The 23,398-nt window shown below is 46.6% G+C and overlaps 3 protein-coding genes across 3 annotated transcripts in view; 1 reads left to right on the top strand and 2 right to left on the bottom strand.

Moving 5' to 3' along the window:
- Positions 1-2,556: 2,556 nt before the first annotated feature.
- kbtbd12 (kelch repeat and BTB (POZ) domain containing 12) lies at positions 2,557-5,583 on the bottom strand (the record flags this gene model as incomplete). The annotated part of the gene is made up of 6 exons (XM_079742042.1): positions 5,471-5,583; positions 4,009-5,175; positions 3,591-3,861; positions 3,226-3,376; positions 2,836-3,033; positions 2,557-2,729 (listed from the first exon to the last, which is right to left on the bottom strand). Exons 2-6 carry the CDS (start codon positions 5,073-5,075, stop codon positions 2,557-2,559), a joined length of 1,860 nt encoding a protein of 619 aa, XP_079598168.1. The 5' UTR covers positions 5,076-5,175; positions 5,471-5,583.
- Positions 5,584-6,492: 909 nt separating this feature from the next.
- Positions 6,493-17,965, top strand: slc26a6l1 (solute carrier family 26 member 6, like 1; the record flags this gene model as incomplete). The annotated part of the gene is made up of 19 exons (XM_079741104.1): positions 6,493-6,632; positions 6,975-7,114; positions 7,264-7,374; positions 8,831-9,009; positions 9,090-9,254; positions 9,474-9,630; positions 9,950-10,028; positions 10,131-10,278; positions 10,368-10,481; positions 10,947-11,024; positions 11,464-11,559; positions 11,662-11,768; positions 12,059-12,128; positions 15,949-16,041; positions 16,114-16,224; positions 16,327-16,749; positions 17,000-17,054; positions 17,682-17,827; positions 17,939-17,965. The coding sequence occupies 19 exons, from the start codon at positions 6,493-6,495 to the stop codon at positions 17,963-17,965; spliced, it is 2,439 nt and encodes an 812-aa protein (XP_079597230.1).
- Positions 17,966-18,747: 782 nt separating this feature from the next.
- The window catches only part of p4htmb (prolyl 4-hydroxylase, transmembrane b), a gene marked incomplete at both ends in the record, with an annotated part of 7,350 nt that continues 2,699 nt past the window's right edge, over positions 18,748-23,398 (bottom strand). The window contains 5 exons of the mRNA XM_079741198.1: positions 18,748-18,956; positions 19,346-19,469; positions 19,672-19,762; positions 20,197-20,382; positions 21,030-21,192. Coding sequence (XP_079597324.1) covers positions 18,748-18,956; positions 19,346-19,469; positions 19,672-19,762; positions 20,197-20,382; positions 21,030-21,192 — 773 coding nt within the window. The remainder of the gene's footprint in view (positions 18,957-19,345; positions 19,470-19,671; positions 19,763-20,196; positions 20,383-21,029; positions 21,193-23,398) is intronic.

The following is a 23,398-nucleotide window of genomic DNA, read 5'->3' as shown; positions in this document are numbered from 1 at the left end:
ATTTAGTTTGGTATGAGATGGTTCATGCTTTGGCACAAAATAAAAGAATTACCCACTGCCAGTAGATGGTGCTCTATAACCAGGTAAGTAACTAATTGGGATTATCTTGCATTGAATTGGCATTCAATTTCTAAATACCAAAGTCGATTCAGTTGAATACGTATACATATGTCTACCCTTACAGTGCAGCAAAGTCAATCCAGCCTCTGCGATGGTGTTTCACAGCGTTTTGAGACCATGCTAAAAGAACTGCTCCCTCATAATCAGATGCTATCAAACATTGAGGGCAAGTTATTGGAGGTAATTCATATTCACTCCTGGCATTTCACATTTTCACATTTGTACCTCGTATTGGCCAATTGCTAATTCTTATTAATAATGATGAATTGTAGACTGGATTAGTCACCAGGGAACTAGGCTCATGCGTGCGTGGCTTGGAGGAAAGTCTAAAAGCTCTGAAACAGGATCATGTGAGAGGAGAGCAGCATCTGGAAGAGGCAGTGCACCTGCTCAGCAGCTTGGTCTCCAACCAGTCAGCCAGAAAGGGCTGTGGCGCTGTAGCAGACAGGGCTATTCAGACCTCCCCCGGCCTGGGGCAGCCGGACAGCCAGCCGCAGGCCACTCCGTGCTGCCAGCCTGAGAGCACTCAGCAGTCTGACCTGTCCTCGTGGAACACCAGGTCCGCTGCGGGGCCGAGAAAAACCCCCCGAAGAGCCCCCAGGAGGAGACCGCTGGGGATACCGAAGGGAGGGAAGAGGACCATCTGGGACGAAAACAGCCAGCCTCCCGTCAACAGCATTAAAAATGAAGAGACTTTATCACCGCTCAAGAAGATTGGAGATGGAGGCGGTAGATCTAATAAAGATCTAAAAGCTTTTGTAGCCCCGTTCAACCCCTGGTCTGAGGACAGCAGCAGCTCTGTCTGTGTTGCAGGGATTGAGACCACCCTCAAACCAGCCGAGCCAAGAGGAGAAATGCCTGAGAAAGGGAGAGGGCTCTGGCAGTTGTTTGATATGCATTGTGAGTCAGACTTCATTGTTTTAGAAGACTGATCGTGGCTTGAGAAGCACCTGACATTAGCTCTTTCAGATCTGTGTTGTGATCTGTACATTATAAATAGCATTAAACTTCTCTTCATTGCCTACAGTTTACTATGGTATTTAAAAAAGAAGTACATCTCTAGTATTTGCAGATTGTCAGACAACTAATCGTCCATTGGTTTCTAGCACACAATGAATATTTCTAATTTCTTTTAGTTTCAAATATTGTATACAGAGTGCTGCATAATAAATTAAAACATACATTGCTTTGGATAATAATATCACCATATCATGAGTTATAAAACAAATTAGGAGCACTCATTAATGTCTGAGTGGTGTAGTAGAGTACCTAGGGGCTGCAGCACTACAGTATCAACATCGTGTTAATGTTCGTTAGCTGCTATTATCATAGATGCATGAAAATAAGTGCATACTCACAAATTACTAAATATGTAAACACATTTTTATTGATAAACTTAATTTAAATGAATTAACTTAATTGATAAACAATGGTCATTCATTGTTTAAATTTGATTACTACACTGCCATCTACTCTGATCAGTCAAAAATCATAATGGGTTATTATTAGGTATTTGATGCAAATAATGTATTTAGTGCTTATTGTTATTACTGAATATCATTTCAGGTTATTTATTGTCGTACATATTAAATGTCTTATGAACAAAAAAAGCAAACAAAATAACTCAACATTTACTTTGTCTAACAATCATGACAGTTCACCTTAAAATGAGAAAGAAATAATGCTCAACCCTCTGCAATATTTATTCCCATTACTATTGCACAACGTTGTCTACTTGTAACACAATATCTGTGCCAATATGTCTATCTTAAGGCACCTTTAAAAATGTTTATATTTTAGGTGGAACTATTGTAAGTGCAGATATGTTCTCATGCGGTCCTTATTTTGGCCCAGGAGAGCAGTCTTCCCACTTTGTGATACGGTATGCTAGTTTCATCCACACTCCATGTCTGGGGAGGTTCCATTCAAATGTCCAGTATTCCTTCAGCCATAGAGCTAAACTGACCCAGCGTCTTTAAAGTGCAATATTCACCATATGCCCATCAACAGTCATACTGATGTATCATTTGACATTGTGTTTTCATTCAAAATGAGGATATCCAATGCATTGGATATCCATATGCAGACTAGGCCAGGCTAGACTCTGAGCTTATTTTGGAATAATAAAGGTATGGGCAGACAATTTAGGAAACCAACCAGCATAAGCTAGATTTTGAAGAGCATCTAACTGAAAAGTCCCATCCCTCCCTTCAGGCATCGCTCAAAAGCCTCTCCCTCAAACACGTGACAAGCTTGCTAGCTTTAGCAATTGGGCTGCCAAGCCTTTTGGAGCTGCTTAGGTATTGGTAAGGACAGGCATATTACAGGTCTGCGACAGTAAGCATTTGATTTATTGATCGCTTACCCTACCTTTAACCGCATTGTTCATAAGCTTTGTAAAACATTCAGACTGCTCGGAGCTCATCGAATAACTATCTAAGCTTCACTGACCAGGTCAGCTGGTGGGGACATGAGTCCACGCGGGTTGAGCCTTGCTACCAAGCAGACATCGTAGTTATCATGCATCAGGGCGTGTCGAGCCACCGCTGTCCACCGGTTCTCCCACGGGTCCAGCTCTAAAACCTCCTTTGTTATGTCGTCATGGCGATCTAGGGGTCATTAAGGATTGAAACAAGTGTTATATTTATATAAACTGTACAAGGCAGAGCATCTTCCAAGAACGTTTGGAGCACAGATCTATATACGTTTGACTACCTGCTCCTTTGTAGTAGCCACAGACATAAATCTTCCCCCCCACCACGCCTGCATTGGACGCGTTGGTGCGTAGAGAGAGTTGTGGTGACGGCAGCGGAGGGCCGTTCCTCCACTGGTCTTCGTCTGGGCTGTAGATCTCCACTGCGTCCAGGCAGCGACGGGACTGACCTCCATCCAGTCCCTCGCAGCCGATCCCTCCTGTCAGTGGAGATAAGGTTCATAGCAAATTCCATCATCTGAATGTGAATGACTATTAAAGATTAATAATCGGTCAAAGCCAAAATAATTGAGAGGACCAAAAAGTGATTCTCTTTGTAAATGTACTTTAAATGACTACAGCAAGCCTTTACATTTTGTAGATTTAATTGGTTGAATCAACACCAATCTTACCCATGACATAGATTTCTCCATTAAGCACAACTGCACTACATCTATATTTTGAATATTTCATGTGGCCTAGCTCCGCCCACTTGTTCCATTCAGGATCGTAGACCAGGAGACGATTGCTAAGACGATCCGGTTCATCGTCTATCCTGTGAGACTGGAGAATCATAGAAGCATGATGCATTCATAGAATCGGACATTAAGAACTGAGCACAACACAATAACATGTGCTACTCGGCATTAGCTAGATGAGGAGTAAATATATTGAAGAATATATTGTTCAAGCTAGTCCATCAACGTTCTATAATGCTCACTCGACAGCCTGATAGCTTTCTGGGATCAGAATGTGTGTTATAAAAAGTCCACCCTACCTGGGGGGTGCGACCTCCGATCACATAGAGGCGGTCCTTCAGTGTGACCGCGCTGTGAAAGGCCAAGGGAAGGGGCAGGGGAGCTGCACTGCGCCAGGGCCCGCCCTGCTTGGACCAGCGCTCCACCGAGTTAGTGATTAGCTGCTGGTTCTTCAGCATCATCTGCCCCCCCAGAAGGTACACCGTGTCGCCCAGGGACCCCAAGGCGAAGGAGTCCCGGTACTCTGCTGACGTCAGGCACTCCCAGCTGCCCTGGGCCTCCACTTTGTACCTGTTTCAGTCATGTGTGAAGGGCCAATAATTAACCAGCGGCACACTATTCTCACATTTCACTCTCTACTAGCTGGCAGAAATTAGACTCAGTTGCGCATAAACCTGAATCCTTTTTGATAAAACATGCCAACAAGATGCTCCTCACCTAAAAATCTCCACGTTCCTTTCCTTCTGCCGAGCCATTTTACGCACCCCAATCTCACCCGCCAGTATGATGTCATTTTCTTCAGTTACGACCCCCGCACACACGTATCCCAGGGCCTCTCCGTAGCGAGGGGAAGTGATGTAATAGCTGCGGCCCGTGATCGGTGCATAGCAGAAGTTACGGTCGGCGTAGCCGCCGTAGCGGGATCTAATCCCTCCGCTGTCGGTACCGATGCAGAGCAGCAGGTCAGTGGTCTCCATGCCGTAGCGCAGCCGGAGCTTTCGCGGCACAGCAGAGTGATGCATGGCCGTGACGGCCAGGGCTTCATTCAGCAGCTCTGTGCACTCTGCGTCAGCCAGCAGGGCCGTGTTCCTCCTCATGGCCTCTCTGAGGTAGTCAGCGTCTATCAGCGGCAGGCGGACCTTCCTGAGGAGCTCAGGGAGATGGTGGCTGCGCCCATCCTCCAGAGGACTGTGCCTGACCCAGCGCAGGACCACGTCCAGGATGGTCTCCTCTCTGGAGATGTTGAGGTCGTCTGAGCTGAGCAGCTTCCCCAGCTGGTGGGCCTCGAGCTCCAGTATCTCCTCACTCTGACAGACCTGGAGGAAGTTCTGTTGTAAGAAGCGCTGGGCTTGGTCGGCAAGATTCTCTGCGCCTAGGTCGCGGGCGTAGAAGTACACGCCGAGGCAGTTGGAGGCGTCCATGTTGTCCGTCATGTGCAGCTGGCAGCATGCAAACACGTCGTCCATCTGCAGGAGGAAGGCGGCGATGGAGACGTCCTGGACGTTGGCGTTGCTCAGGGGTAGCTCCGAGGTGTACATGTAGTTGAGGATCAGCTCCAGGCTCTTTGCGTCGGTGTCCCGGAGCAGGATCTCCCTGTTGTTACACTCCCGCAGGCCACAGGTGAACATGACACGGAAGTAGGGGCTGAAGGCTGACAGCACGACGCGGTGGCAGGGGAAACTGATTCCTTCAGCCACCAGCACCACGTCTGTGAGATTCTCCGTCTCCCTCATCTTTCGTAACTGGCTGAGGAGCGTCAGACTGTGTTTGACGGTTCGATCCATGCTGTTTCCCCTTGTGGAGCAAATGATTCAATCGATTTGTTTTATTGTGAACAAAAGATCAGTCTTTAAGTGTTGAGTTTCAACTAGTGAGGTCCTAGTCCTTGAAAAGGAATAAACAAATAATTGTAAAAGCAGAGCAAATAAATGAATTACAAACAGCAAAAATAAATACACTATTCAGAGAAAGATGAAAAGCTATTATACACTTTTGTTTTTACCACCATCCATGTTTTTCTATTGCATGTCGATGCTGATATGGTTACCAAGAAAGATTATATTGGACAGAACTTTAAAACAAATGACATATATTGCTTGCATGTATATGTAGAAGATGTGGTACAGTAGTCAAAGCAGCTTTCTCCATCACGCAAAGCAGTTTCGTTTTGTTGTCTTACCAAAATCATCAACTTCACTGTTCTCACGATAATCCAGTTGCTATCTTTGTCTTAAGAAGACCAGAAATGATTCTTGTTTTTGTTTTTGCTTCCGTCTATGTGTGTTGTTGTTGTTGAAAATGGCTAAGCAATCGCCAGAGACAAATCTATCTTCCCTCCCCTAGCTCCCTTGGCCCTATGAGGAACAAACCCAAAAATAGAATCATTTTTCAAAGCAAGTGGGTCAGAGGGCTCAGCTAATGGCCCAGACATTTTACTTTATTTACATGTATCTATGTATACAAACAACATCAGAAAATGTATAGTTAACTGTGTATTAGCATTATCTGAGTTTTGGCAGTGACATTAAAGTCAATAAATGTAATAATCTGCTCCACCTTGGAAACATGTCACATGCCAGGAGCTGTGGAATGACAGCCTCAGATTTCAGACTGGACTCTCTTAAAGGGCCAGTAAATCAGCAATTCTATCTATCACCAGGAACAGAAGACATTTTGAAACAAAGGAATTAAGTGTATGTCTCAAGCTGATGTACTCATATATTTTCCATGCCTGGTAGTGATTTCTTAACCTGGTAATAGATGACAGGATGTTGGTGATTTAGTTTGAAGGATTAAGTCATGGTTCATTAGGATCAGTTCTGCAGGTCTAAGGGAAAATGCTAAATCAACGTCACCTGGGGCCCGGATGTCCACAGATCTCCTCCCTTAAAACCAGAATCAGATTAGGGTTTACCCTCACCTAACATCCATTAGGCTTTTAGTCATTAAACACCTCCTAACCATGATGTCCCATCAGACCTGCTTAGTTAACCATTACATATCATAATATATGTAAGCTGGTACGGTGACAGTGTTGCTGCTGAATCAGTGGTGGATGTTAGAATCAGCATCAGGACAGAGGCGGGTTGGGCAAGTTCATCAAACGTGTTAGCACTGGAAGTCGGTTGAATATAACTTTGATAGGTTAAGAAAAGTAAAAAGTTTTAAACCATTTGTAGAGTTGTGGGCAGAATATTAGCCATGGGCACTACGTATAGGTCTGGGAAATACAGAGTGGAGAGAGATTTGCTGGACGAGGAGGGACTGGAAGCGATCGCTCAGAGGAAGATCTACTCTGATACACACCCTAAGCTAACTGAACGCCTCAAAGATTCAGTAAGGTAAGATCTCTATAGAAAGTTGATAAGTTGTATAAAAATAAGTTAATTGTGAAGGTTGACTGACAGTATCTACTAATGGTGAAATAACCCTACGATACATAACTTTTTAACCACTCACTTTTATTAAAAATTATGCTCAAAATGTATTGACCCCTGGATGAATGGGCTTCTATATATTAATGAATTCAGCATATTTTGAAGCAGAGGAAAGTGCAGTGTTAAAGGTAGACAGGGCATTGTAAATAAAGTGACATGGCATTTATAAAATGATTATGTTGGAAATGACTTTCAAATAATGGATGGATCACTCCTGTCCATTTCTAAAAGCCTCCTCTTTTCCAGATGTACAGTTCCCAAACTGAAGCAGTGCATAGTGCACAGCCTTCCTGTGCTGTACTGGCTGCCGAGGTACTCCATCTGGGACTACGGCATGCCAGACCTCATCTCCGGAATCAGTGTGGGCATTATGCACCTACCACAAGGTATGCAGCAACTGGTTGTATTTATTTTAGTGTCGCACAAGAGCCGATCAAAGAAATTGATGGTTTTCCCATGCGTCATTTATGTGTACATTCAAATATATTTCACATTGAGGTCTTTGTAATTGTTGTTCTTTGCATTCTTTTGAAAGGCATGGCCTACTCGCTTCTGGCCTCTTTGCCTCCTGTTTTTGGGCTTTACACGTCCCTCTACCCAGCACTAGTCTACTTCTTTTTTGGTACCTCTCGTCACATTTCCATTGGTAAGTCGATATGTTGATCGGCCAGGCGTGACCCTGATGGCAGTGAGCCACTCTGGTAGAGGCTGAGGTAGTGGGAACTGGATCTGGAAAAAATACTAGCAGAGATTTTACTACAAAACTATAAGTGGGCACACAGGAATGTGTGTAGGGCAGATTCACACTGAATCAGGTATTGTGGCAAGTCCATATGTTGGTTTTGCGGAACACCAGCTTGAAGTTGCCCTATCGCAAGGGCCCTACCCAGATCAGTCAAACGCGGCGTGCCGATTCTTGGAGCAGACACTTACTGACTGTAGCTGTACTTACAGTAGTAGGGCCCATGCTCAAAGGTGCTGCTAATCAGGTGCCAATCAGGCCCCTGATCGGCAGCACCTGGGGGTACCAGAAGCTCAAAACAAGTGTCAATAGCAAAAGCATAATAACCTGTTTGTCAATGGCAGAAAAGATTTGGCAAATTGTTCATGGGCGCTACCCACATACTCAGCGATGCTGCTCATCCCACAAATGCATGTTCCTTACAAATCGGGCACCATTTGAAAGGGAACTAAACAGGCTTTCCAACGGTATAAGATTTATTGCCAAAAAGCATTGTTACCACAGAGAAATAGTCGACCAAACTCGACCAAACCAAACCAAATTTCCTTACTTTTTGTGCTAAGTTTAGTAAAAAAAGAATGACATCCTCTGTCCTTTCCTCACCTCTTTTCCTTGAGCTCGATGGAAACCATCATGAGGTCAAGGAAAGAAGTGAAGGTGATTCATAAGGACTTAGGAAAAGACCACCGTGGTGAAAACCGCATTTACTCTAGGCTACGTCATTAAGCAAGGCCGGGTGTTATGGACAGGGGTCTGATGAAACTACAACGTTGTAAAGATGGACCACTAAAAGCGCATCTAAGATACTTTGCCCTGTAAGTTCTTACTGTGTTGTTTCCTGAAGGCTGTATAGACCTGGACAATCCTGTGAAAAATACCACTTCGTTACCACTAATAATGAAGTGAAAAAAAAATTGAATGAAGGCCCTCAGTCACAGAAGGGAAACAAGCCCTGCCATGAAGGAGTGTTTTAATTTCACAGTATGGCGTCACACAAATGGGCCATGAAGTGACGCTCCCACATTGCTGTGGAAGTTTGCGTTAAAGGGGACATATTATACCACTGATCTAGGTGGACACGCCCACTAGTGATGTCAGAAGGGGCCGATTTTCAAAACGGCTTGTAAGGGCTAATCACACTCACACCTGGTGGTATAATATGTCCCCTTTAAGCGCCACAATGCCTGATTGAGTTGTGGATGAGCCATTAAAAAAGGCTTTCATCCAAAGGGACGGGGTTAGACAGTGAATTCATGTGATTCAGGAGCAGGACGGGGTTAGAAAGTGAATTATTGTTATTAATTAATAATTATGTGACATGGCAACTCTTGAATCCATGTTCTGGTGTGCTGTTTTCCAGGTACATTCGCCGTGCTTAGCATCATGGTGGGGGGTGTCACAGAGAGATTAGCCCCAGACAGTAACTTCCTCATAGCGAATGGGACTAACCTCACTGCTGGACAGGTGGACGTACAAGCCCGGGACTTGTACCGGGTACAGGTGGCTGCAGCCACCACTGTCCTCGCAGGACTAATCCAGGTATCTATGCTTGTATGGAACAGGCCACTCTGATGTACTTATCACTCTGACTGCTGGCTGTCGTGAACTGTTTTCCCTAGGTGGTGCTGGGCCTGGTGAGGTTTGGGTTTGTGGGGACCTACCTGTCGGAGCCATTGGTACGCGCCTATACCACGGCGGCAGCCGCTCATGCAGTGGTGGCCCAGTTAAAGTATATCTTTGGTGTGTCCCCAAAGCGCTTCAGTGGCCCTTTGTCACTGGTGTATGTGAGTGTTGTCGACTTATTACTGGGAACTAAATGACTACATTCATATTTTATAACTTGACTACTTTGAAATGCCCTTAATGATGTCACATCACACAATTTGTTCACTCTGACCGAGCTTGTATTTTCTGCAGCTCACGGTCTTTATTGCATGCATATCTTTTTTTTATGGATTTGAGCTCATGTGCGATCAGCCATCCAATCTCTTTGCAATTCTCAGACCTTGGTGGATGTCTGCTCCTTGCTCACCAAGACCCACCTTCCCACCTTGGTGGTCAGTGCGGTGTCCATCACCTTTCTCATCTCTGCCAAGGAGCTTAACTCCTTTCTGTCACCGAAGCTCCCAGTGCCCATCCCAGTGGAACTCATTACGGTCAGTGGAGTGTATTTAAATGGTTAAGTCCATTACTTCCTCACACTATGTTAATGGTTCTTGGTTTCTTTGCTGCAATGGAAGCACAAGTTTGGAAATGCTGACTACTGGCATTAGGGCAGCATGTTTATTCGTGCAAAACACAGCAAAACGATCACATTGTGGCTAATGATTATGTCTACCAGTGTCTCTCACTGACTATACCTCAAACCATTGGAGTTTAATGATTGGATTTCGTGGTAATGGTTTGTTTTTGTTGGACTAATGTATTAGTGGCTGTTTGAGTAAACGTATGAATTTACCTTTTTTCTGTGATTAGATAGTGGCAGCAACATTGATATCATCATATACCCAATTGAGCAGCAACCTCACCATCTCAGTTGTAGGGGAAATTCCAAGTGGGTAAGAATCTAGATTTTTCTCGTTGTTGGTTGGATCTGATTGTTTGAATTCTTACATAGCAACATGATGAATAAGTCATCATTTCCTCTGAACGCCTCCCAGTCTGAGTCCACCCAGCCTGCCTAATGTCCATGTGTTCGGAGAGGTCGTGGGCGATGCGTTTGCCCTGGCCATCGTGGGATACGCCATCTCCATCTCACTGGGGAAAACATTTGCACTAAAACACGGCTACAAGGTGGACAGCAACCAGGTGATCTACAATCGCAGCTACATTACTCACGATGCCTAGCACACAGTCACATGTCGCAGTTCTTTATTCTCTCACTGTGGCCCCTCCAGGAGCTGGTGGCGCTGGGTCTGAGCAACGCGCTGGGAGGCTTCTTCCAGTGCTACTCGGTGTGCTCCTCAATGTCCCGCAGCCTCATCCAGGAGAGCACTGGAGGGAAGACCCAGGTGAGGGCCAGCCAGCCCTGCCTCACAGGAGACATGGTCATATTTGTGGGTGTTTAACCCACAGCTCTTCCAACACCCCACCGCGGGGGACTGGAACCTCTGACCCCAGCATCCAAAGGCAAACGCTCTGACTGCGTGACCAAATGCCTTCAGCCATTGGGGTTGGCGAAGGATGGCGCTCTTAAGGGTTCAGGAGGGAGGTTTAACATAGAGGACCCATTCACACATTATGTGGACACTTATCATGCTGAAAGTGTTGGGGAAAACTATAGACAAAGACCAAAGTCCCCCATTCAGGGATTAATCTCAGCTAGTTAGTGATCTCATGGAAACTGCATTATGTGGTCATGTGTAGGACTGAACAGGGCCTCCAAACCTGAACATACACCATTACTTAAAAAAGATGCAGAAAAACTCTGTTGCCAGATGCTTTACGCATTATTCATGCATCACATGTCCTTTCAGATGGCTGGTATCGTCTCAGCAGTGATCGTTCTGGTCACCATACTGAAGCTGGGACCACTGTTCCAGGAGCTTCCCAAGGTGGGGAACCTCTGGCTCATCTCAGAACGCATCCATCACCACAGAGAAGGCCACCTGTGGTGGTGCCTTCAAATCTGAATGACATAAACTTTCTTGTGTTCTTTCCTGTTTTGCTTCACAAATCTCACCTGTCCTAAAGTCCCTTAATTGGTTGCCCGTCAGTTCTGGAACAGATTTTTAAATCCTCTTATTGGTGTTCAAAACACTCAATGGATTAGCGCCTGAAAACTCGTCAGCCATGCTCCCTCTAGATCACTGGGGTCCTCTGGCTCTGGCCTCTTAGTTGGTCCCTGGGTGAGGACAGAGAGCTACGGGAGGTGGCCTCTGGAGCAGCCTGCCAGAGGAGCTGAGGACTTCACAATCTGTGAACACCTTTAAAATAAACCTTAAGACATACCTATTTAGCATTAATAAAGTTTGATTTCATTTAATTTTGAAGGCTGTACTTGCGGCGATCGTCTTTGTCAATCTGAAGGGGATGTTCAAGCAGTACTCGGATATCCCTCAGCTGTGGAGGAGCAACAAAATCGACCTGGTGCGTGGATACGTTAATCATTTAAACATCCAGTCACAGTCAATGAGTCCCGTGAGTCAGGTATCTGATCCACTCGGGTGGTTTCTTGTTGCCCCGCTCCAGGCCGTGTGGGTGGTCACATGGGTAGCCACACTGCTCTTCAACCTGGACCTCGGTCTGGCAGCGTCCATCGTCTTTGCTCTGCTCACCGTCATCTTCAGGACCCAGCTGTGAGTCAGCAGATGTAGCTGGATCTGCTAACGTAACCTCTGCTTGAAACGTTGGTTTGATCCAAGGCACGCCAAATGATACTGTGCTCAGAACTAACCCATTATTTCCTCTTCCTAATACATCCATAACATTTCCCAACATACATCAAATAAGCACCCATCCTAGATGATCTAGCACCCTCTCTTTAAGTAATACTCTAACCCTGAATCCACAATACTACGTAATCAAATGAGAATGAAGGTTGAATGAATGGTGAACTGTTCTAAAAGATTCCCTTGTTTCCCATCAGGCCAACTTACTCGGTTCTGGGACAGATTCCAGGCACTGATCTCTACGAGGACATCCAGACTCACAGAGGGGTAAAGTGTTCCTCTCTATGTCAGGAGGGGTAAAGTGTTCCTCTCTAGGTCAGGAGGGGTAAAGTGTTCCTCTCTAGGTCAGGAGGGGTAAAGTGTTTCAGGAGGGGTAAAGTGTTCCTCTCTAGGTCAGGAGGGGTAAAGTGTTCCTCTCTAGGTCAGGAGGGGTAAAGTGTTTCAGGAGGGGTAAAGTGTTCCTCTCTAGGTCAGGAGGGGTAAAGTGTTCCTCTCTAGGTCAGGAGGGGTAAAGTGTTTCAGGAGGGGTAAAGTGTTCCTCTCTAGGTCAGAGGGGTAAAGTGTTCCTCTCTAGGTCAGAGGGGTAAAGTGTTCCTCTCTAGGTCAGGAGGGGTAAAGTGTTTCAGGAGGGGTAAAGTGTTCCTCTCTAGGTCAGAGGGGTAAAGTGTTCCTCTCTAGGTCAGAGGGGTAAAGTGTTCCTCTCTAGGTCAGGAGGGGTAAAGTGTTCCTCTCTAGGTCAGAGGGGTAAAGTGTTCCTCTCTAGGTCAGAGGGGTAAACTGTTCCTCTCTAGGTCAGGAGGGGTAAAGTGTTTCAGGAGGGGTAAAGTGTTCCTCTCTAGGTCAGGAGGGGTAAAGTGTTCCTCTCTAGGTCAGGAGGGGTAAAATGTGACAGGAGGGGTAAAGTGTTCCTCTCTAGGTCAGAGGGGTAAAGTGTTCCTCTCTAGGTCAGAGGGGTAAAGTGTTCCTCTCTAGGTCAGGAGGGGTAAAGTGTTTCAGGAGGGGTAAAGTGTTCCTCTCTAGGTCAGGAGGGGTAAAGTGTTCCTCTCTAGGTCAGAGGGGTAAAGTGTTCCTCTCTAGGTCAGGAGGGGTAAAGTGTTCCTCTCTAGGTCAGAGGGGTAAAGTGTTCCTCTCTAGGTCAGGAGGGGTAAAGTGTTCCTCTCTAGGTCAGGAGGGGTAAAGTGTTTCAGGAGGGGTAAAGTGTTCCTCTCTAGGTCAGAGGGGTAAAGTGTTCCTCTCTAGGTCAGGAGGGGTAAAGTGTTTCAGGAGGGGTAAAGTGTTCCTCTCTAGGTCAGAGGGGTAAAGTGTTCCTCTCTAGGTCAGAGGGGTAAAGTGTTCCTCTCTAGGTCAGGAGGGGTAAAGTGTTCCTCTCTAGGTCAGGAGGGGTAAAGTGTTTCAGGAGGGGTAAAGTGTTCCTCTCTAGGTCAGAGGGGTAAAGTGTTCCTCTCTAGGTCAGAGGGGTAAAGTGTTCCTCTCTAGGTCAGAGGGGTAAAGTGTTCCTCTCTAGGTCAGAGGGGTAAAGTGTTCCTCTCTAGGTCAGGAGGGGTAAAGTGTTTCAGGAGGGGTAAAGTGTTCCTCTCTAGGTCAGAGGGGTAAAGTGTTCCTCTCTAGGTCAGAGGGGTAAAGTGTTCCTCTCTAGGTCAGGAGGGGTAAAGTGTTCCTCTCTAGGTCAGGAGGGGTAAAGTGTTTCAGGAGGGGTAAAGTGTTCCTCTCTAGGTCAGAGGGGTAAAGTGTTCCTCTCTAGGTCAGAGGGGTAAAGTGTTCCTCTCTAGGTCAGAGGGGTAAAGTGTTCCTCTCTAGGTCAGGAGGGGTAAAGTGTTTCAGGAGGGGTAAAGTGTTCCTCTCTAGGTCAGAGGGGTAAAGTGTTCCTCTCTAGGTCAGAGGGGTAAAGTGTTCCTCTCTAGGTCAGGAGGGGTAAAGTGTTTCAGGAGGGGTAAAGTGTTCCTCTCTAGGTCAGGAGGGGTAAAGTGTTTCAGGAGGGGTAAAGTGTTCCTCTCTAGGTCAGAGGGGTAAAGTGTTCCTCTCTAGGTCAGAGGGGTAAAGTGTTCCTCTCTAGGTCAGAGGGGTAAAGTGTTCCTCTCTAGGTCAGAGGGGTAAAGTGTTCCTCTCTAGGTCAGGAGGGGTAAAGTGTTTCAGGAGGGGTAAAGTGTTCCTCTCTAGGTCAGAGGGGTAAAGTGTTCCTCTCTAGGTCAGAGGGGTAAAGTGTTCCTCTCTAGGTCAGAGGGGTAAAGTGTTCCTCTCTAGGTCAGGCCACTCCAGCCTGTTTTCCTCTGAGAACTAATTTGACCAAAGGAAGGGGGCCGAGAGTTGCTCATGTTTTAAATTGTTAGGAACATGTATTCACATAGCGGATCTCAACCAAAACCAGTTGAATAAGCTTCTTTTGTGTGAACATTTACAAAATGACATGGCATGAGATAACATCATCTTAACATAACATTACCACTTAACATAAGATCATCACTTTCCTTCACTTCATGGTCTGGACTCTATGGTATATAGTCAGTGAGAGGACTGGCACTGCATGGAGTCGACAAGAGAGGCGTACACTGGAGCGTCTCCACTCAGGGTCCCACTCATGGAGTCGACAAGAGAGGCGTACACTGGAGCGTCTCCACTCAGGGTCCCACTCATGGCGCCATTTAAATGTTCATTTGTCTGAGCTTAGATTTCATGACATTCATGTCAGGAAAAGCTGCTTCCCAAACAAAGCCCAAACAAAGCAGACATTTTCAGAGCCACTACTATGTTCAAGAAAAGGCTGTTGAGATTTAAGATGGACATTGTTTTGGATCATCTCCATCCCCTGGGGATGACACAGAACAGTTCAGCCATCTGGCTTTAGATCTCACCTAAGTCCAACGTCATGAAGGGGTTTGCCTCAAATGTCACACAGGGCTCAAGTTTCTCAAAGTCACTGAATCTGTCTGCAAACTCACGCCCAAGCTTGGACAGTAAGTCACAATACTTGTGTGCATTGAAAACGTTGGCTGCCCCTGCATGGCTTTCCAACATGTTTGAGATTTGGTGGAAGTACTAAACCCTTTTGCTTTTCACTTGTTGAATGTAAATTGACTTGGCTTTGAACGCCTTAACATCACTGTACGGCATCATATCACACTTTTTTTGCACCTGTCCATGTCCCCTGCACCTGTCCATGTCCCCTGCACCTGTCCATGTCCCCTGCACCTGTCCATGTCCCCTGCACCTGTCCATTCCTTACTGTCTTACATCTATGGTCCTTGAATAGCGTTTCAGCCACCGCAGCCAGCGCCTCTCTTCCCCCCCGCCCTCGGTGAAGGGCTTTGATGCTAAGTTAGGACGTGTGCCACTGTAAACAAAGCCTGGTTCTGCCTTGGCCTTCTTCCTGGGTGAACAGAGACTGTGGTCTTTGAAGCTTTCAGCTCCTTCCCCTTCTCTGTACGTAGACTGATACCCGCCGGAAAGTCCCATGAAAAGTTGCTATGGACTTCGGTGAAGTGGCGCTCAACGTAACATCGTTTACCAACTGACACGATCGTAATGCAACTCAGACACACACACTTGCCATTCATATTTGTGAAAAAAACTAGTTTGCAAATAGTATGTTTTTTGCCTTTCATTGGCCACTACATTTTCATTGTGCTAGTTTGCGAACATCGCCTCATTAGACCGTTAACAGCTTGACTGATTGGGTAACAATAATTTAGTTTCAGAAGGGGCGGGATGTCTGTGAATTTGATGGAAATTTTAACAGGTTTACCTTAAGTTACCAAATTGATATTCTTTGGACCTTTAGCGAACCAATTGCTTGCGAGCGACATGTTGGAGACCCCTTCTCTAGGTCTCCTCTCTTCTTTACCCACTGGGAAGACTTTCCAGAGCTCTCCCTTCAGATGGGGAGCGTCGCCCCTCTTATATATTAACTTCTTATAGACTTACTGGGGTCTAAAACAGATAAACAGTTATAGAAATAAACAACTGAACTTGACTTGTATGTGTGTGTGATGTTACATGTACACCTGTAAGGTTAATGACAGAGAGAGACGGTGATAGAGAGACAGTGACTCCCTCTGAAAGCTGTTGAAGCTGGTATATGTTCATTTTGCAGGTGAGGGAAATCCCGGGAATCACAATTTTCCGTTCCTCTTCCACGGTGTACTTCGCCAACGCTGACCTTTACCTGGAGGCCCTGAAGGAAAAGGTGAACACTCTCGATCACACCAGAACACACTAATCTGATTAGGCTGAGTAACAACTTACATCATGTGTTCAGAGTGGCCTGGACATCAGCAAGATGATCATCTATAAGAGAAGAGAGGAGGCCAAGCAGAGACGCCGAGAGAGGAGGGCTGAGAGACGGGCCCAGAGGCAGGCCAAGAGAGAGGTACTGCTGATCCCAACGGACCGGCACTGTAACACCAGTACTATAAGTACTGTCATAACAGTCTTATGACACTAGGATCAAAGATCATTCTCTCCTGGGCAGAAGCGAGCACAGAGCGCCATGCAAGCAGCCGCGCCTGAGACGGTGCTGTCTGTGGAGGAGGAGGAGGCGGTCGACCACTGGAACGATCCGTCCAGCAATGAAGGGGCAGCACCGGGCGAGAAGGGCAAGGGCCCCTTCGGCGGGGGCAATGGGACCGTGTTCGTGATCCCCGACAGCGCGCGCCACGCAGACGACCAGGGTCGCTGGGAGTACCTGAAGGGCGGGGCCCCGGACTGCGCCAGCCTGGGCTCCGTTTCAGAGCTCCAGGACGAGGGCTCCAGCAGCGAGGACACCCTGAGCCGGGACCTGGAGCGGGTCTCACTTGGCTCGCTGGGGAAGTGGACCTGGGACGTCCACTCCATCGTCCTGGACCTCAGCACGGCCAACTTCATCGACACTGTCGCCATCAAGACTCTGAGGAACGTGAGTGAACCATTAAAGAGGGACAACGCTGGAGGCTGAGAACTCTTTACTCTTAGGAGTTACAGCATGCTGACTTGTAACCGCAAGGTTGCTAGTTCAATGTCCAGGTGTCCCTGAGCCAGACACCCTAACCCTAGCTCCTCCCACTAGCCAGGGTGTGTGTGAATGTGTGTATGAATGGTTGTAAGTCGCTTTGGATAAAAGCGTCTGCCAAATGCCCAAAACGTAAATTAAACTTTTGTTTTGGCAGATTTTCCGAGATTTCGATGAGATCTCTGTGGATGTCTACATGGCTGGGTGTCAAGGTACCATAGCAATCTCAATTAGCGATTGATCATTACATTTGTCTCAGGAACTGATTAAATGCATTGGTAATGCTGCAACCAATCATTATTTTATTTCTCAACAAATCTATCCTTTTTTACAACTAACCATTCAGTCTATAAATGTAATGACTAATCACATAAGCCAAGAGCCCATAAAGTAATCTCTCAAATTACCTTGCATAGTAGTTTTCAGTTTGTTATCTGGGACACAATAAAATATAAGCATTTCTTCTTCAAGCTTCGCCTGCTCCACTCGCCGCAAACAGATCCTGGTGCTGAAGCCATAATGTGCGATTGACGTTCCCTTGAAACTAAATAATGGAAGGAACGCCTGTCTGCTCCCTCTCTTTCTCCGCTATGGACGACTGTTTTATTGAGGCAGAAATGAGCCATGAATCGGCTCAGACAGTCAGACGCTAACAGATTACACTCAAATAAGCTCTTACTAGAGCTCTTCAATCAAACCTTCAGCACCTTGAATGGATGTCCATTATAACGGAACTATTATTCACCATTATGAACTATTGTCAAAACTGTAATGTTTTATTCACTGTGGATCAATTTGTTTTTGAGTTAATCTTGTCCTTGTTGTCCTCCATTATGAAGCCAAAGTGGTGGAGCATCTGGAGGTGGGGGGTTTCTTCACGGAGTCCGTGACCAAGAGACACCTCTTCGTGTCCGTTCACGACGCTGTGCTCTACTGCCAGAACCACCGTGGCGCCACCACCATCCCCAGCTATGTGGAATACGATGTAGGTCACTCTGCCTCCTCCGACACACAGATCTCCTATCACCCAGTGGCTCTGATGACCGTAATATCAGATACTTTCTAATCATTCAATGGCCAATTACATTTTTTGCAGGAGATTCAGCACAGCACTGCACTTTAGTTTCTACAGGCCTCTGATGATGAACCACTTCACGGAATCTCCACAATCAGCAGAAAGGAAGGCCATTTCTGTAGGATTCAGAGTTATGGTTTTGTTCTAAACTGCAACTATTCATATGTGGGGTACAAAATGAAATGCCAAGTACTAGATTGTGTGGCTAGATTGGAAGAGAAGGAAAATATAAAAACGTTCATTCTCTGTAAATAATGAAAATAGTGGCAACAGTATTTATTTTTAATCTTGTACTTTAATTATACAAGGAAAAGTGATAAACTGTGCATTTCGGAATAAAAATCGGACACATAGAGATTGTTGGAGTTCGACATTTTTGCGATGTTGCTACACAGTATTGCTGTTATCAAACAAGTCAAACCATACATAACAAGGTTATTGCACAGACATGCATTGTACTACAATCGTGCAAACTGGGCATTACCGAGTGAGAGATGTAAAGTTGAGGATTTTACAGGATCTGTTTTGACCTTTTAAACTACTTTCTAACATATATAAACTTGTGGATTTCATTCAGGCAACATGACTGAATCATTTATTATTTTCCTTAAAGTTGTTGAGAAGAGATTGGATGAAATGATATTGAACATCTACACACATCTCCAATAAAACACATCTGGGTAAACATTTGCATAAGCCCACTGTCTCAGTCCCTGAACTTTTCTCTCTGAAAACAGCGGAAGGTTGGACTCAGGAAGTCGTGCACGCAGGATAGCAACATTTGGTAAAGTGGGGTTTTTGGTTTAGGGGTCTTGTGGTCTCGGGCTGTGCTACAAGTCTTGATGAGCGTCATGCATGTCACGGCTGGAGCCCAGGCCCTCCTCGTCCTCCTGGGCGCTCTGTGAGACCAGCTGCTGGTATCGGACCTGCCGCTGATAGTCGGGGTCGATGTTGATCCACTTGTTGGCGACCCACTTGGTTCCCCGTGTCACCACACAGCCTCCATGCAGAGAGAACTGGTCCTGCTCTCCCACCCAGCCTGCAGCACATTTCATCCCCACCTTGACCACGACATCTCATGCTATTCATACTTTAAACTGTAATACATCCTTTTGAAACAGGCTCGCACATATTATTCAACAGATATTGGTCACACTTTACAACAAGAGAACAATAATTACCCATCAATCTACATTAGTTAATGGAGGGATAAGCATAAACTAACAATTAACTAATAGTTAACTAATGGTCTAGTAATCATTTAAGGGTGTTCATGGTAACTAAATGTGTTCCTGATAACCAAGTTATTAATTTATATATAATTGAATATGGTTAGGGTTAACCCTTAGGGGATTGGAGTGAACCCTAACCTTATTAAAACTGTATTGATTGAGACCCTGGTTAACATGAGCAGGGTGAAGGCCGTACCTTTGCCGTCAGAAAGGTAGTTGTACCAGAACACAGCCGTTCCTCTGGTGGGCTTCACCCTCAGGTTACTCCTCTCACAGTTCCTCCTGGTGTCCAGAAGATCCACATCGTTCTGGATCAGAGACTGGAACACACACACCCATACACAAACACACACCGACAAACAGACACACACAAACACAGTGTGTCACAGTATACAATCAATTATAAGGACAAGGTCCACTAGATGCTGGACCCATGACTTACTCAACGAGTAACAGAATGAGTTCAGACAAAGTCAGCATGCTTTATATCGGCCACACAGACACACACACAAACAAACACACCACTTCTTCATAGGTGCCGTTGTCAGCGACAGGGAAGGCAGTCTCCCCCCCGCCCTCCACTGAGTTCAGGTAGAAGAGGACTGTGATGTACCTAGGAGTGCAACACACATTTCAACATCTGTGTGAGTGCACCTTGAGCAGAACAATGAGCAGTCTCCCACATCAACGACAATCTACCTCACACAAAATGATCCAGACACATTTATAAGGTAGGCACACCGGTGCCGAGGTGTGTGTGGACGTGTGTGTGGTCTGGGCAGCGGCGCAGTGCGGTGTAGAGAGAGTTAAGCTTGTCAGACAGCTATAGTAACGCTACAGTGTAGGGATTAAGCACAATGCAATCAACAATCATTCTAATGCTCATACATAGCGACGGCCTAAAATACATCTCAAAGTTGCCTCCCCCCCCCCAAACCTTCCTATAATTCAGACCAAAACGCATTTGTTTTAATCTCATAGAGTTTGACTTCTATCTGAAACACTTTAAGCATTTCCATTCCTATTGGCTGGAGGGGGGCCGCTCACCTGCAGGAGGTCTCGAAGGGGGTGGAAGCGTTGGCGGCGGGTCTGGTGTGCGTGCAGGCTGTCTCGGGGTACACCGGGCCGCTGTCGTGGTGGGCATGGTAGTGCCCCCCCTGCTGGTAGCGGACCACCTGCAGTGGCTCGCTCAGGTCCACCAGGGCGTCTGGGAGCTGGGTCAGGCGGACCACCCTGTCACACCAGGCCCCTTTGTTAAGAGCTGCCCAGGTCCTTTTGCATTGAGAGCGATTGTTCGTCTGGATTTTTCCCACATCACTAAAAGAATTGCACATCCTGGAGCGTGTGAGTGTGACTGAACATTTACGACGCGATAACTGTTTGTCAAATCAGTTCAACCAATCACAATCAGGAGCTTTGTTGTAGTCACCATGGCCGATGTGCATGTTGGAGGACAAGAGGAAGTTACAGCATGTATACGAGAGAGAGAGATCTACAGATATTATTGCTAAATGTAACGAGTGTTCTTTAATCTAGACAGCAGTCGGCGCTACAAGCCGATGTTTACTTGCACTGCGGTACGTGACTATAGGTTGCTTTTGATAGCATAAAGGTGTGAAGTTGTATCATGCAGTTTGGTTTCAGACACCAACTTTCTCTAAAAGAATGATAGCCAACTTTTATTTATCGAACTGAGAAACAACCTGAAAAACCAACGTCTCCGAAACACGAATGCATTAAAGAATGCACAGCCACTTATCACTATCCTCCTCATCTGGGAACAGCCATTCTCCACTACACTATTTAACCCTAGATTAAAACGTCATATTCCAGCTAATTGAATCCTCGTTGACTTTTAACTGAAGGGGGGGGGGGTGTACCTCTGCTTGATGCTCTGGAGGACGAGCGGGGCTCCAGGGCCCTGCTCCAGCCAGGTGTGCTGGCTGTTCCTCACCAGTTGGCTGCTCTTCACCCCTCGCTTCAGCAGGAAGCGCTGGAAGGCGTCGCTGCTCAGCTGCCTGAACTCCTCCAGGCTCAGGAGGCCTTCACAGACAACAACACCAACAACAAGGGGTTCCCATACAGTTTAAATCAGCAGCGCTGTGTGTCCATCTTCTGTTAATTATGAAGATAAGGCCCTGGTACGCGTACATGCGCACAAGCAGCTCCGCAACGCATACAAACCCCTCCTCCGCCGACCGGTTGGCAGTCAGACCACTCTTCCATCCTCCTGGCGTGGCCTACATGCACAAGCTGAAAACGTCAGCAACAATCATGCGCACAAGCCGATGCTTGTCTGTCGAATCAGACGCTGACCTCCAGGACTGCTTTCACTCAATGACAGAGTTTGAGGAAAACAGTGGTGACGTCAACAAGATTGCGAAAGGAACGCTAGGTCCCATAGGGAAGGGGATAGAGGATGTGGTGCCTATGGAAACAAACCGGAAACCATGGATTCATTTCAACATCAAAACACAGAAAAAAGGCATTCAAAACCGAAATAAATGCCTGCTATAACCTCAGAAGAATGATCAAGGCAGCCTAGAGGGATTATGGCAAGAAAATAGAGTCACAGCTGAGCAGCAATGACCAACGCAGAATGTGGAAGGGACTACACAGAATCTCTGACTACAGAGACCCCTAGCTGCACGGCTGACTCTACTGACTCTCAACCAGACGAGCAGAACAGCCTCTAAGCCCGCTTTGAGCTGAGCCACACCAACCTCCTAGAGAGAACCTCCTCCACAGAGGTCACAGCCAGCACTCTGGCCATCGCAGAGCAGGATGTGCGTATGGTATTCAAATGCATCAACATCCGCTAGGTGGGTGCTCAAAGCATGTGCGGACCAGCTGGCTGGCATATATACAAACATTTTCAACCTCTCTCTCCCCGGGCATAGTGCCCAACTGCTTCAAGTCATCAGTCATCAGTCATCATCCAAGTACCAAAGAAGAGCAGGGTAACATGCCCAAATGACTGGCGCCCTGCTCTCACCCCCATAGTGAGCGAATGCTTCGAGAAGCTCATCAAGGTGCTGATCTGCAGAATGCTGTCATCCACCCTGGACCCTCACCAAATTGCCGACACAACAGCTCGAAAGATGACGCCATTGCCACAGCACTCCACTTAGCCCTCACCCAACTCGACAAGAGGGAACTTCTATGTGAGGATGCTGTTCTTGGATTATAGTTTTCCATTTAATACCATAGTCCCCTCCAGACTTGACAGAAAGCTCAGGGATATAGGCTATGATCCTAGCCTATGCAACTTGATCCTGGACTTCTTGTCGGATCTGAAAAAGGTGGTTAAGATTGGACCCAAGATCTCCGCCCCCCTGACCATCAGCACAGGAGCCCCCAGGGCTGTGTCCTAAGCCCACTCCTCTACTTCCTGTACACCCACGACTCCGCGGCTCCAACACAGTGATGAAGTTTGCCGATGACACGACAGTAATCGGCCTGATCACTGATGGAGACAAGACGGCCTACAGGAGCAAGGTTGACCACCTGGTTCAGTACAGCTAGGACAAAAACCTCGCTCTCAACGCTGACAAAACCAAAGAGCTGGTGCTGGACTTCAGGAGGAAGAGACAGACTCAAGACCCCATCTTCATCAATGGTTCTGCTGTGGAGAGGGTAGACAGCATTAAGTACCTGGGCATCCATATCACCAAAGATCTCACTTGGGAGGAGCACACAACCAGGTGGTGAAAAAAGCAGAGCGATGCCTATATCACCTTAGGGGGCTGAAAAGGTTTGTCTTGGGGTCCAAGATCCTGGAGGCCTTCTTCAGAGGCACAACGGAGAGCATCTTGACCGGATGCATCAACGCCTGGTACGGGGACTGGGTAGTGCGGACAGCTGAGAGGATCAGCGGATGTGAGCTTCCCTCCATCCCGAACGCGTAGACGGTCCGGTGGGTCAAGAAGGCGCTCAGAATCACCAAGGACCCCAGCCACCCCAACCACAAACAGTTTGAGCCGCTGCCGTCCGGGGAAACGGTACCGAAGCCTCGGGGCCAAAACCCAGAAGATGGGGAGCATCTTTTTCCCCCAAGCAGTCAGGCTCCCGGGGGAATCCACAACCACAAACCGACCCCACGCACGATACCACAAGAGACTATTAAAATACAGATTTACATATTTACTGAATTTATTTACTGTAATTGCATCACTTTTGCACTGCACTGTATTTTGCAATACAATCACCACTACCACTTGATCACTTTACATTTTTGTTACTTATTTTT

The sequence above is a fragment of the Pollachius pollachius genome, assembly GCF_949987615.1.
Source record: "Pollachius pollachius genome assembly, chromosome: 8".
Lineage (NCBI taxonomy): Eukaryota > Metazoa > Chordata > Actinopteri > Gadiformes > Gadidae > Pollachius > Pollachius pollachius.
Note: the sequence above shows the minus strand (reverse complement) of the source record. Positions and strands in the feature narration are given on the sequence as shown.